A 15,103-nucleotide genomic window follows, 5' to 3' on the forward strand; every position below is an offset into this window, starting at 1 on the left:
CAATTCCATACACCATCAATATATATTTAGTAACAGCAATATCTACTATCTGTAAGCTGCACTTCAACAAACCACCAAAGCTGTTTCAATAGAAACTTCAAAACTGTGACCTCGATCATCTAGAAGGGCTAAGAGCAGCTGACAACGGGGAACTTACAAGAGGAAGCAATGGCCTATGGTATTATCGTTAGACTGTTAATCCAGAGACCCAGGTGATGTTGTGGGAGCCCATGACAGATGGTGGAATTTGGATTAAAAAGGAAACCTGGAAATCTAATGATCATGGAAACGTTGTTGGAAAAAGCTATCTGGTTCACTAATGCCCTTAAGCAAAGGGAACTGCCATCCTTACTTGGTCTAGCCTATATATGACTCAGGATTCAATGTGGTTGAGTCTTAACTGCCCTCTGGGCAATTACAGATAGGCAATAAATGCTGGCCTAGTTAGCGACTCTCACATCTATTGAAAAAAAGTTCTTCTCCCAGCTGTGCACCAAGCTGTTAGGCAACTAGACTAGTGTGTCTGATCAAAATCCTGCAATGCCCATCCTAACATTACTGAGAGTGTACCTATACCAGACAGACTGCAACAGATCTCAGAAGGTGGTTCACCACAACCAGCGCAATTAGGGATGAGTAACAAATGTTGGCCCAGCCAGAGATGCACACATCAAAAAAAAATCCCCTTTGGCAAAGAGAGTAACATTTGAATATAAGCTTACTCGTGTTGGGAAAGACAGATAAAGAAAGTATAGGTTAAAAGAACCTGAGAGATTGTGATGCAAAGATCAGAGTGGAATAATGCCAGGAGTTGTCACAGTTAGACGACCTATAGGAGAGTATGGACTGGCACTGGAAGAGCCCCTTTGCCTACAGGTGCAGTATTTAAATTGTGTACAATTGTACTGTATATATGTTTTTTTAGAAAGTGGAAAGGCTATGAGTAAAATACACAAAGCACCACCCAATCCTGAGCTGGTATTTGCATACTTTAGCACAAGCAGTCCAACTATTTGTTACATTATCTCATGCACAGCGATCAGTAGCACATTTTTAAAGCTACTGCCTCAAGGCAGGAAAGTTAAGACAATTAAAGCAGAACAAAAACATCATTTTTACCACACTGACACTCAGAGGCTCTCATAGCAGTTTAAGGAACCCACTGCGGAAATTAAATAAGAATATTTCTGACTTAAGGCACAGAAACACCCATAGACGTGTGGCCAAGGACAATTAATAGTTCAGTCAAAGGAATGAGCATTTGGCAACGGACTTGGCAACACAAACAAGTCTGGAAAGAAAGCAAAATGTAACTGCACAAACTGGGTTAAAATGGTTATGCTAGGACTGCCTGCTTAAGCATTACCTTCCCAAGGGCAATTAGGGGTGGACAAAGAAAAAAGGGCCCTGCCCGTAACGTCCATATCTAGAACATAGAACAGTACAACATAGAACAAGCCCTTCAGCTCACGATGTTGTGCCGACCGCTGATCCTCATGTATGCACCCTCAAATTTCTGTGACCATATGCATGCCAGTAGTCTCTTAAATGTCCCCAGTGACCTTGCCTCATCAAAGAAACTTCAAAAATGATTGTATTTCCTGATGTTGGACGACCTATTTGAGCTGTGCAAAAAGTTGATGGGATAAACACGGGGAAACAAGTTCCTTTCAGAGCAAAACTCAGAACAAGGGTCGGCATCACCTTAATATGAGACCAGGCTGATCAAGAAGAGCTTCTTCACACAAGATCCATTGGAAGTCTTTTCCTCACAGAAGAACTGGTGAGGGCTATGGGGTCATGCAAAACTTTTGAAACCGGTTGCTGGGCAAGGGTTGTAGAATCCAGCTGGGCAAGTGGAAGACACAGCTCATCCATGATTTAAATGAACAAAGAAACAGGTTTGAGGGTCTGAATGGCGACCTCACACCATTTCTACTTGACATCCAACAGGTTCCGAGGAAGAGTGTGCCCCTGTGGTCAGTTGCTGTTGTATTGAAGATAATCAAATGAAAATGTGAACACTGGAATCTAACATACCATAGGAAGAGGAACTTGCACAAATGAAATTCTATCCATAATGATTAAAGATCCTAATCCGTTTATTAGAATTCTAGCTTAATCTGCAATCGTCAATCTCACAGCACAGAAGATCTCTGTACAAAACTCACTTGTTTCAACTGCTGTTTTGCTGTGTCCATCACCACTACTCTGGAGCTCATCCATAGGAGCAGAATTTGTTTCCATAGATACGGGAGAGTTTGTTCGCAAACGTCCAGAGGGCCTGAAAGAAATAATATTCTGATTAACTGAAGCTCGGCTGGGGATGACTGCTGCCAATTTGCCTCAAAATTGTTCTTGGGGCTTCCAGTGCTGTTTTATTAGGCTGTTATTCCTTCTTCAGAGACAGTGAACACACAGCCCTGAGCTATCACAAGGTAATGGCACAATTAGCTCAAAAACAGCAAGGTCTCAAGCCCAGATCCAACCCAGGCAGTTAATTTGAGTCTCATCTTGAAGTATCGTTTCCTCCTTTTTGCCCATACATCATTTGCCTCTACCCACCCCCACCTCACGCTAAAGACAGGCATATACCAGCAACATGCCAAGGGTAAGCCCCCCCCACTTCACCCTTACTAAAATGGACATGTGCAAATCCAAGACAGCAGGGACAATATTAGACTGTTGAAAGTTTGGTGGGTCAGGAGCCAAGGTAGGTTTAGAGAGCACAGGCATGATGGGTAAAAGGGGCAGCTTGAGATGAACCACAAGCAGAGGTTTGGATGAGCTCAAGTTTATGGAGAGTGGATGATGGGAGTCATCCCGGGAAATATTGGGAGTACTTGAATAGAGAGATACCAAAAGTACAAATGAAGGAATTAGGAGGATACAGATGGAAGTCAGCCATCTTGATAATGGAGAAGATCGGTGATCGGAAATCGGAAATCCTGCTCAATTCCTGTGCAATGCACTGTACCACACTGTCATTCATGAGAAAGGTTTGTATTCAGGGACTCGGCTAAAGGCATAAAGATTGACTTAAGGTGATTGGTAGAACGATTAGAGGGGACAGGAGTAAAAAATGTTTGCAGAAGCTGTTAGGTGCTTGGAATTTATTGCCCAGTTTGGTGGTTGAGGAGGAAACCATGAACTCATTTACAAAGTACTTGGATCTACACCCAATACAATGCAACATGCAAAGTTACCAATCAAGTGCTAGAAAGTGTGATTAGAATGGGTAGCTAGGCATCACACAGACATGATGGGCTGAATGGTCTCTTTTTGTGCCATAACCTTTCTATGGCTCTACACTGATTGGCTCTGAGACATACCTGCTACAGGGCAGGGTAAGATTGCCAATCTGTACCTACTGTGCTCACCATAGCAGCTGATGGGGTGAAAGGTAAAGTGAAATGATGCATTCAGTTTTTACCCAGTTGGGAACAAAAAAGGGAAGACACTGGGGGAGAGCAGAATGTGGAACTGTTGTACCAGACGATAGTATCAGTGAGATGTAGACTTACACGTTAAATAACTTGGGTGACCTTTTAAGGGACTGTTAATTTGCTAACTTGTTTATCTGGTTTTAATTTTCTTCAAAGAGTATACAAGACACCAGGTAGACAATGAAAGATCATTAATACAAGAGTTACTAACCCTAAACCTGCCTTAGCATGAATCAGTCAGTCCTTCCACGGAGGAACTGAATGAGAATTAATAAACCCTCGCACTGGACCTGAAATGTAGACTGTGCTTTCTCCTCATGGAGTCGAAGAGTGTGGTGCTGGAAAAGCACAGCAGGTCAGGCAGCATCTGATCAGCAGGAGAATCGATGTTTCAAGGCATAAGCCCTTCATCAGGAATTAGGGGATGGCTCAAGGGTGCTGAGAGATAAATGGGAGGGGGGCAGGGGAGGGCGGAAGGTAACTGGGAATGCAATAGGTAGGCAAAGTAGGGGGTGAAGGTGATATATCAGAGAGGATGCTGCCAGACCCGCTGAGTTTCTCCAGCAATTTCCGTTTTTGTTTCAGGTTTCCAGCATCTGCAGTTCCCTTTTTTTTGTTAAGAGGAAATAATAGTTTATTCTGGTAGTTGTATTTCCTACCCTGCTTGGGAGGCAAAACTGGCAAACACTGCCCATCCTTCTATCGGGGGTGGCGATGTAGCTGGATCATTGTTGTCCCACGCACTAAATCCAGCATCTGCAACACTCTGACTGGCATCTGTATTTGCCATAGGCACAGCATCAAAGTTCGCTGTCCAACCAGCTTCTGAAAGTCAAATTAAAACTTCTATAAAAAGGAATTATATTCATATTGTGCTTTTTGTGATCACTGCACATCTCAAAGAATTTTACACATAATAACATACTACTGCGTTAATGGAGGGAACAGTAAGAATTATACTAAAAAACTTTCTTCAATGAAAATCAGTGTCAGACTGAGCCAGAATTTTCCACGTTCAATTCCTCATTCCCAGTAGCAAGGTAGATTAACAGTCGCAAGCCCACCTTGCCAGAACGGTTGTGCATTCTGGTTAATGTTTTTACACCTCTCCAGATAAGGAACGTTTATGTAGTGAATGGAATCCTTTCATTTCAAGGGCCTAATGTCTGCTTCAAAATCTCCCAGAGCAGGTAGAAATAAAAAGGGGCAGAATTGATTTATAGATTGTTGTGGTTTATTTCTTTAAAAGATATCTTGGTACTTAAGGGTATGAAATATGTGTAAACTAACCAAACTTTGATATACATTGATCATAACCTCTTAAGTACAGTTGTCTGTCATATAGCACATCACCCCAAAACGGCTTCACAGAACTTGCCAATATATGCATAATACTTAATTAAAGAAACGCATGAATATACACCTACAGTATATACACAACTGGTTCATGAATCACACACATAATTGCACACTTGTGTAAGAACTTGGACTTTGTCAAGAATCTAACTTAAAGAGCATGTGCGCATGCCCAAACCAGTCAAGGGCACACTGGGCTCAGTTCTGGCTCCAGTAAATGGTCTCTTCGAATTACATAGCTCTCTCTCCAATGGCATTGAAATGTCAACTTCGATCACCAGCATTAATTATGAGATCCTTACTTATCTTCCCTGTGGCTCACACAGAATGTCCTGTTCGCCTCTTCCCTTCCCAATCCCTCCCACCTGCTTGCCTCATCCATCCCCGGGACAGTTAAGTTCATGGGGGGGGGAGGTTGAGCATGCAGGAAGGTCAAAGAGAGAAGGGATAAGTGTAAGGGAAGGCAAAGTGAATCAGCGAGCAGGATGGTCAGTGAGGCAGGCTAGCCAGGAGTAGTGGTGAACGGATGGTCAGTGAGGCAGGCTAGCCAGGAGCAGTGGTGAACGGATGGTCAGTGAGGCAGGCTAGCCAGGAGCGGTGGTGAACGGGTGGTCAGTGAGGCAGGCTAGCCAGGAGCTGTGGTGAACAGATGGTCAGTGAGGCAGGCTAGCCAGCAGCGGTGGTGAATGGATGATCAATGAGGCAGGCGAGCCAGCAACGGTGATGAACGGACAGCAGCTATTGGCAAGAAGAAGTGGAGTTGAAGATGTTATTCATAGTCGGTATGTAAAGGAAATTAAGATTTTAAGAAATTGGAAGAAGATTTTTGAATAAATTTTGTTCCAAAAATGACATCGGCAATATAACACTGACTAAAGGTTTTCTTGTAGTTCAGTGGTTTTTTTGAAAATAAGACAGACATCAGGTATGTTATATGACAGACAACTGTACTGAAGAGGTTATGATCAATGTATATCAAAGTTTGGTTAGTTCACACATATTTCATACCCTTAAGTACCAAGATATATTTTAAAGAAATATCTATAAATCAATTCTGCACCTTTTTATTTCTACCTGCTCTGGGAGATTTTGAAGCAGACATTAGGCCCTTGAAACAAAAAGATTCCATTCACTACATAAACGTTCCTTATCTGGAGAGGTGCAAAAACATTAACCAGAATGCACAACCGTTCTGGCAGGACGCGGCAACTTCTGTTCAATCAAGAAATGTCTAAATTGGCTGGAAGTGTCCCACCATCCCCTCAGTGCTTCAGTAGAATATTTCCTACAGAAAAGAAATCACTCAGTCTTGCTCATTTATTTCTTTACATAAATGGCCGAAAGTGATCAACAAAATCAGTAATTACTTTCTAACTTGCAATGGTTTCCTTGCACCAGCTGTAACTTCCACAACAAAGCCTCTGATCCCAGGAACACAATTAGAAGCTGCCACTGGTAACAATAGTTTGAGTACCTTGAAAGTAACCAGGATGAAACCTCAGCATTCACCCACCTTTATGAGGATCCAAGTCTGCCTTCTCTTCTGTGGGCTTTGTGGTGCTCTGAGCCCCATCCTCATCATCCTCCTCTTCGGAGTCTCTGCTTCCTTCACTGTCAGTACTGCCAGAGCTTCTGCAACACACACACAAGATTAAGCTGTAATGTTTGTGCAACCCACTTCTGTGTTGCAAGTTGTAACAGTGACAGATTAACCACTGATAAATTTGGAATTTCAGCTGTCCAGGTGGTTCAAGCTCTGCATGGGAGGACAGAGCTGACCAGACAGGCCTAAAGATGCTTGCTATCTGTGCTGGGCTAAGTGGTCTCAGGAGAGATGTCAGTTCTGTAGTGTCTGTGGTGCAGAAAGAAAAATCAGTTTCCTAATAATACCGCGTCAGAAATGGATCATGAATGAATATTTGCTTAGCCAAGATGCTCGTCCAACGCAAAATAATCTTTTTAAAAAAAAATTCTTTCATGGGATTTGGGAATAATTGGCTAGGCAAGAATATGTTGTCCATCTCCAAATGCACATGAACCAATTGCTCGCTGGGTCATTTCAGAGGACAGTTCAGGTCAAGCACATTTCTGTAGGTCTGAAGTCACATGTAGGCCACATTGGGTAAAGATGGCAGATTTCTTTCCCTAAAGGTCATTAAGGCACCGCAGTCAAAGACAGTTACATGCCCTTGGTTTTTCAATTTCAGCTTTTTATAGAAATCTATTGAGTTTATCAATTTATATAAATGATTCAGATGTGAACATTAGGGGTATGGTTAGCAAGTTTGCAGGTGACACCAAAATTGGAGGTGTAGTGGCCAGCCAAGGTTACCTCAAAAGTACAATGGGATGTTGATCAGATGGGCTGAGAAATGGCATATGGAATTTATTTTCAATAAATGTGAGGTGCTACATTTTGGAAAGGCAAGTCAGGACAGGACCTATACAGTTAATGGTAAGATCCTGAGGAGTGTTGCTGAACAAAGAGACTTTGAGGTGCAAGTTCATAGTTCCTTGAAAGTAGAGTCACAGGTAGACAGGATAGTGAAGGCGGCATTTGATATGCTTGCCTTTATTGGTCAGTGCATTGAGTAAAAGGAGATGGGAGGTCATGTTAAGGCTGTATAGAACACCAGTTAGTCCACTTTTGGAAATACTGCGGGCAATTCTGTTCTCCCTACTATAGGAAGGACGTTGTGAAACTTGAAAGGGTTCAGAAAAGATTTACAAGGATGTTGCCAGGGTTGGAGGATTTGAGCTGAATAGGCTGGGACTTTCTTCACCTAGAGCATCAAAGACTTAGGGGTGACCTGAGAGATTCAAATCATGAGGGGCACAGATAGCTGTGAAAACGCAAGGTCTTTTCCCCAGGGTGGCAGAGTCCAAAACTAGGGGGCACAGGTTTAAGGTGAGAGGGGAAAGACTTAAATAGGACCAAAGGGGCAACTTTTTCACTCAGAGGGTGGTGCATGTATGGAATGAGCTGCCAGAGGAAGTGGTGTAGGCTGGTACAATTACAACATTTAAAAGGCACCTGGATGGGTACATGAATAGGAAGGGTTGAGAGTGATATGGATCAAATATTGGCAAATGGGACTAGATTAATTTAGAATATCTGGTCAGCATGGACAAGTTGGACTGAAGGCTCTGTTTCCATGCTGTACATCTTTATGACTAATTAATTTAATTTGAATTCTGTCAGCTGGCATGGTGGTATTTGAACCTGTCCCCTGGATAGGAGCCCAGGCGCTGGATTATCTGCTGAATGACATGACTGCTACGTTACAGATTCCCCACTTGCTATCTAAGTTCACAAATAGGGTTAGGAGAGTTTATCAATTGCAGCTTGCGGAACTGTACCATGCTTGAAAGCAGAGGGTAAGAAACTGCTCTCTAACAGTGCGTACCGTGGTGCACGTGGTGCATCTGTTGCAAAACGCAGATCCTTTTCTTGCCAAACATCATCTTCGTCTGAGCCTTCATCATCGTTGAACTGCCGTATCCGCTCCTTCCAACACTCCTCAAACAGATTTGTGTTTGGCTGAAAAGGAAGAAAGAAAATTATGCATGCACTCAAGTTTCAAAATCATGCTTATTGTGAAATTACAATCTTTAAATTGAGAGATGAGCAACGAGCATCTGTAGTTTCTGTGATAAGTTTGAAAACAGAAATCCGCCTCTGTCAGGGTTTCTTTTAAACAAGCAGATTTGCTGTTAAGCGAAAGACTGTACCACAACCTATGAGTCACATCTTCAGTGCAGGCCATTCAGAGATTATAACATTTCTGGCTTACTCCGCTGGTGAATCAGAATGTAAAACCATCGCCTACGAGTTGCTGCACAGGCCAAGAATGTTTCTGTTTTAATCTCAAAGCTAGAGCAACAGAAGAGTTGCCAAAGCTAGCCTGAGAGCCACTTGGATGAAAAGGATCAGAGATAAATCACCCTGGTTCATGTTTGCAATTGCCACCCAGTGACAGCCACTGGAAAACATAAGTAATACAAACGTTTGGCCTGACTGCCATGCCCCTGTGGTTGAATGGTCTTAGTGCCAGCCACTGTACAGGGAAAGAGCGGTGAGCTGCCTCAGCGACAGAAGGGTTATTGGCATCTCCAGAACCACACTTCAGCGGAAACATAGGGATAAAATATTAGGAGATGCTGGCAATGTTAAATCATAGAAGTACAAATGTCAGGTGAGCACAATTAGGGGCAGATCTCATTGCAAATTCTGTCATTCTTCCATGGCAGAGGAGCAAACAGCCCAATTCATCTGCCTGTCTGTGTGGCTTATCTGAGTCAAAGAATGGTGCAAATTAATTTTGCAGTATCACAAAGCAGTAAAAAGCATAAGTCGTACTCACACTGTCACTGTTGGCGTCAAAAACAAAGCTGATGTTAGCTGCCCTCTCAAATGGGGAACTGTTAATTAAATGGGAAGCAAAATGTCAACATTCATGTTTTGAAAGGGGAAATAGCTCTAGTCACCCTGCAAATCAAGTTAACTCAGGTAAAAGTAACTCCTTTACACAACTTCTGCATGTAACGAGATGTGCCTATTTGCATGTGTGCATGTGAAACCTTGCGACTGCGGGCAATTCCTAACTGGTGACTCCATATCGTCACCTTTGGAAAGCCACAGTATCTTACAATAGAGGAATAGTGCACTATGTTTCAAGGTCAGAGGTTAGTGACCGGCCCTTTGCCCAAATCCTACTTTCACAATTTCCTTTTTCAAAATATTTCCCCATTTCCTTCTCAACGCTATTCCCCCTATACAAGGGTCCTCCATGTCCTTGTAACACCACACAATCTTCTCAATCTCCCTTTTCATCTTAAAATGTTGCCCTCTAATCACTGCTGGCTAGACTTGGTGCAGAATATCCCCAACTGTGTAGGTTCAATCCCCACACCATCTGAAGTAGCTCTTCAGGCCTAATTCCTCGCCTTACCCCATATAATATAATGGTGTAAGAATGATCAAGAACACTCAGACAATGACATGGTAAAGTGTGCAGCTATGTCATGAATAATTGGGAACAATTCTTTCCAGTTTACTTTGTTAAATCCCTCCTGTGTGTGAAGGACTCATTAGTCCTCAATGTTTTTTATATTAATAGAAGAACTCCAGTTACTTTATAATGTTTGCCAGGGTGAAAAGCATAATTAACAAAAACAAAAATTGCTGAAAAAACTCAGCAGATCTGAAAGCATCTGTGGACAGAAAGCAGAGTTTTCACGTTTTGGGTCCAGTTTTTCCAGCAATTTCTGTTTTTATTTCTGATTTCTAGCATTCATAGGCTGGAGGAGCTTTGAAGTATGTGGTAGCTGTTGCTTTTTCCCCATTTGTATTTGTGGTTAAATAAAAGTAGTGTTTGGGGGGCAGTTTGGAAAGTGAGGGTTGCGACCACAACCTGATAAAGGTGTGATTTTATTGAACGTAGAGCAAGCTGGATTGACCCAGTCCTCAAAGTCCTAACTTACTATTATAGCTTGCCTGTCATTCTTCCAGACTTGGTTGTTCAGAGGGTTTAGGCTTCCAAGATACTTCTAACAATATGCCCACAGTGCTCACACTTAACCTTCTCCAGTGATAATCTGCTTGATTCTGAACCCAGGTTTCCCTTGTGGAAGTGGTTGCATCACCAGCGAACAGAACTTACTTCACACTTTCCTCCTGCTCGGCAAATTCCTCATCGTTAAAGCCAAACTGATCGATGAAGGTGGAAGTCATTTGCTGGATCTGGTAGTCTGAGAATGCCTGAAAATATACCACAAGTGACACATCAATCAACCAGGGCAAAGGGCATAGAGACAAACCTGAGCTCCAAAATGTAAGGGATCACCAAAGTGATTGACAGAACAGAGGAAAGCAATGGTAAATCCTGCTACTAATGTTACACTGAAATTATTGTGGGACCAATTCCAAATTTGCCCCAACGGTCTCCACAGTTTTAAATTTAATAATGAGGCTACCTATACAATCAGTAAATGTAAAGGTGCCTGAGACCTACCAGACCAAAGGGCTGTTCTCTCATTAGAAAGACACAACTGGTTTAATCTGAGGGTCACCGTGCCTCAGGCAAGGGGAGAGGTTCAGCCGGAGAATCATTCAATGGTAATCTCAGCCAGTGCAGGAATTGAACTCATGCTGTCAGCATCACTCTGCATCACCAACCAGCTGTCTACCCAATTAAGCTAACTGGAACACCCCCCCCACCAAAAAAGTACACCTCACTAGGTAGCACTTATACAATCTTGAAGAACGGACAGAGTTTCAGGAAATTGGTCAGTTAACAGCTGACAATAATTCACCCAGAGTTCAACATATTTGTATGACAAAGTACTTTTCTTGTCCCCCACGTTTTTCAAACCACCCTTCTGACCTGGAGATAAAGGATATAAAAGCATCATATAAAGTAAGTAAAGGTCACAGAAAAAGAACAATGAGAAAGAGAGATCAAGTTGGCCACTCCACGCTACTCCTAGTCATACCTGCTGAAGAACAGCCTCTTGCGGGAAGCTGAACTCTTTTAGATCATTCTCATCGTCGTCACTTGAGGAGTGCAGGTTCCGCATATTTACCTGAGCCACAAACATTAATTATTGCTTACTGCAGAAAACAATAAGTCAAAGCTTTATAAGACACCTCAAAAATATATGCATATTAGTCAATCATTCTAAAAACACTATCATAATGACTCAGTATTATACTTCCAGAAGGTAGTGAACATCACAAGCTTCTCCCAATTTCAGCGAGAAGGACATTTTAACCATTGGATACAGAAGTTAAAAGGAAGTGCTGACAATATTGGAGGGGATGTTACACCCCCAAGCTATAATAGCAAACAGCAAAATTGGACTTTTTAAAAAAAGGCATAGCAATTTCTTGACCATGTTGCCTGTTATTGGTAAAGGCTCTGTTGTTGGTCCCTCGCTCCTCAAACCTCTCTTCCCACTCCCAATGCTCCCTGCAGCCAATAGACAGGAGAGCAGCCAGTACAACAATGCCCTCACTGAGCCAGTGACTTGCTTCTAGACACATGATCAGCATCTCTAGCTCACTGGCTATCTACTTATAATGCCTGAAGTCTACTTTCATTTCCCCCCTGGTGAACATATCCAACGTGCTCTAGTTCGGCCCTGAAAGCAGGTCAAAATTAATTTCTGTCGATGTTACACTCTAAAATCAGCTGAAGATTTCTATTGGGTTCCTGGCCCGATACAAAGTACTGGAGAAACTCAGGTGTGTGCAGAGAGAAGCAATGTTAATGTTTCCAATCTGACAGGACTCTCCTTCAGATCAAAAGGAATGAGAAATGGTGCTTTATTATACTTTTGACAAGTAGGGAAACATATGGTGTGGAGGCCCCAGTACAAAAGAGTTGTTAATTGTGGTGAAAGAGAAAGAGATGTAGGATGGGTGCACATCAAAGTGTGGAAAGAAGAAAAGGGATCCTTTCTGCTGCCAACAAAGTAAACAAGACACAAACACGACAAGGAAGGAGGTCGGTGGTGGGGTCAGGGAGGGGGGTGGGGGAGGGGGTTGAGATTAATGTAAGAGGAATGGAGGACAGACATCATGTGGTCTGGCTCTGAGGTTGTGGAATTCAATAATGACTCCTAAAGGCTGCAAACTGCAGAAATGGAAAGTGTGCATATGTAAAATGACATATTATTCCGCCAGCTTGTGTTATGCTCCTGCTCCAAGTGCAAGCTGGAAGGTGCACTGTTTCCCTGCCAGTTGGCAAGGTGGGACAGAAGAGCAATTCCTGTAGAACATCAAGGCATCCTAAACAAAAATGAAACGCTTGATCGTCTTCAGCCAGAAGCGGCAGCAGCCTTTGGAGGCTGGCCAGTTGCTCTCAGTCACAATGCAAACTTACCAAATCAACAGTGTTTTTCTTGTTCATTTCAGAGAGTGATCCCAGAACAAACTTGTCCCATCGCTCCCTCTCTTCATCTGGCAGTTCTGAATAAAGACAGAAGTCCGTTGTGTAAACTCTGCACACCATTATCTGTCACAAGCTTCAGGGTCAAGGAAATATAGCCAATTCAATTTGTCCTCTCTTAAGCAGCTCATTAGCCATTAATACCTGACATCACCCTTGTGCAATGTGGTACTTAACCACTTGAAAATCATGAGCAATTTGTAGCTTCTACCAATGCAAAGATCATTACCCACACTGCCAGCCACATGAGCATTCAGTGCTCAAATATCCAAAGTCAAAAGTCACACGACACCAGGTTATTGTCCAACAGGATTATTTGAAATCACGAGCTCTCAGTGCACTGCTCTGAAAGCTTGATTTCAAATAAACCTGGTGGGACTATAACCTGGTGTCGTGTGACTTGTGACTTTGTCCACCCCAGTCCAACACCAACATCACCTCATCACAAATATCCAAAGGTCTCCTTTCACTGGTCTTGTTGCCCATGAGGAGCACGTCATTGTCTGATAGAAAGATAATGACCTTCATAGAAACTGATATTTTCCAGGGGACGTTAGCAATGCTAACATCAGGGTGCATATTGAGAGTTGCTCTCAAACTGGAATCCTTTAAAAGTGATTCTAACTTAGTTGACACAAGACATTTTTGAATGAAACACACAGGTATTCACCACGATGAATTCACAGTCTGATATCAATACTGAATCATTGTCTTTCACATCCTACTGGCTAAGTAACAAATTACCTTTGATCATCTGTGCTATTGAAGTGTGGTTAGGACCGTTTTCTGCATTTTGTGCCATGGCGTTTGCTATTCTTGTTAAATGGCCCATGTAGCCTTTCCGCCTGCCACCTTCCGACCTAAGTTAAAAAGAATAATTTAGCACTGGACTAGATCAGACTCTCATCATAAACACTTGCATTAAGCAACAAAAATTCTTAGTGTGAAAGGTATAGTGTCAAACACACACAGAACACAAAATCCAAGGTCCCAGTTCAAACCAGGGGTAGCTGATCTCAAGCTGGGGTTGCTCTGATTTCTCTCACTGTTCCTTGACACTGAAAGGAGAAAGCAACTTAGGTCTCCACACTTGACATTTACCTGATGACAGAGGTGTTCCCTAAGGTTACCTCAGAGTACAACGGGATCTTAATCAGATGGGCAAATGGGCTGAGTACAGATGGAGTTTAATTTAGATAAATGTGAGGTGCTGCATTTTGGAAAAGCAAATCAGAGCAGGACTTGTACACTTAATGGTAAGGTCTGAGGGAGTGTTGCTGAACAAAGAGACCTCTGAGTGCAGGTTCATAGTTCCTTGAAAGTAGAGTCGCAGGTAGATAGGATAGTGAAGGCGGCATTTGGAATGGTTTCCTTTATTGGTCAGAGCATTGAGTTGGGAGGTCATATTGCAGCTGTACAGGACATTGGTTAGGCCAATTTTGGAATATTGCATGCAATTCTGGTCTTCTTCCTATTGAAAGGATGTTGTGAAACTTGGTAGGGTTCAGAAAAGATTTACAAGGATGTTGCTAGAGTTGGAGGGTTTGAGCTATAGGCAGAGGCTGAATAGGCTGGGGCTGTTTTCCCTGGAGCGTCAGAGGCTGAGGGGTGACCTTATAGAGGTTTATAAAACCTTGAAGGGCATGGTTAGGATATATAGACAAAGTATTTTCCCTGGGGTGGGGGAGTCCAGACCTAGAGGGCATAGGTTTAGGGTGAGAGGGGAAAGGTATTAAAGGGACCTAAGGGGCAACTTTTTCATGCAGAGGGTGGTATGTGTATGGAATGAGCTGCCAGAGGAAGTGTTGGAGGCTGGTACAATTACAACATTTAAAACACACCTGGATGGGTAAATGAATAGGAAGGGTTTGGAGGGATATGAGCCAAGTGCTGGCAAATGAGACTAGATTAATTTAGGATATCTGGTCGGCATGGACGAGTTGGACTGAAGGGTCTGTTTCCGTGCTGTACTTCTCTATGATTCTATGATAGATAGGGAAATCTGAAAAGCAGTGCCTGAAAGCTCAGAAGCAGATCTCCTCCCCATACTGTACCACTGCATGGATAGAAGAGAAAACTTGTGGAGCAATAACTGAAGAATCCTGAGCAGACAAACAGGTTGTGGAAATTCAGATTAAAACAGTTTATCCATCTGTCACAGGGCTCGAAGTAACAGGCTCCTAAGAGTTGTCATGTTGGACCATTAACTCTCCTACTTTCTCCATAGAATCTGCCACATCTGCCGAGTTTCTCCAGCACTTTGTTTTTAGTCCAAATCTCTAGCAGCCTCAATATTTAGCTTTTGTTACTGAAAATAACAGGCACTGCTTTACTAAAGACCCAATAAAA

The 15,103-nt window shown here is 42.7% G+C and overlaps 1 protein-coding gene across 1 annotated transcript in view; it reads right to left on the reverse strand.

The window, feature by feature from the left end:
* LOC122542217 (serine/threonine-protein phosphatase 6 regulatory subunit 3-like) overlaps window positions 1-15,103 on the reverse strand; it is a 99,751-nt gene that overhangs the window by 22,534 nt on the left and 62,114 nt on the right. Inside the window, exons 12-20 of the mRNA XM_043679714.1 lie at window positions 13,499-13,614; window positions 12,689-12,774; window positions 11,298-11,387; window positions 10,466-10,563; window positions 9,167-9,224; window positions 8,210-8,343; window positions 6,316-6,434; window positions 4,106-4,271; window positions 2,172-2,284 (exon numbers count right to left, since the gene is read on the reverse strand). Coding sequence (XP_043535649.1) covers window positions 2,172-2,284; window positions 4,106-4,271; window positions 6,316-6,434; window positions 8,210-8,343; window positions 9,167-9,224; window positions 10,466-10,563; window positions 11,298-11,387; window positions 12,689-12,774; window positions 13,499-13,614 — 980 coding nt within the window. The remainder of the gene's footprint in view (window positions 1-2,171; window positions 2,285-4,105; window positions 4,272-6,315; window positions 6,435-8,209; window positions 8,344-9,166; window positions 9,225-10,465; window positions 10,564-11,297; window positions 11,388-12,688; window positions 12,775-13,498; window positions 13,615-15,103) is intronic.

Source organism: Chiloscyllium plagiosum, chromosome 39, assembly GCF_004010195.1.
Source record: "Chiloscyllium plagiosum isolate BGI_BamShark_2017 chromosome 39, ASM401019v2, whole genome shotgun sequence".
Classification (NCBI taxonomy): domain Eukaryota; kingdom Metazoa; phylum Chordata; class Chondrichthyes; order Orectolobiformes; family Hemiscylliidae; genus Chiloscyllium; species Chiloscyllium plagiosum.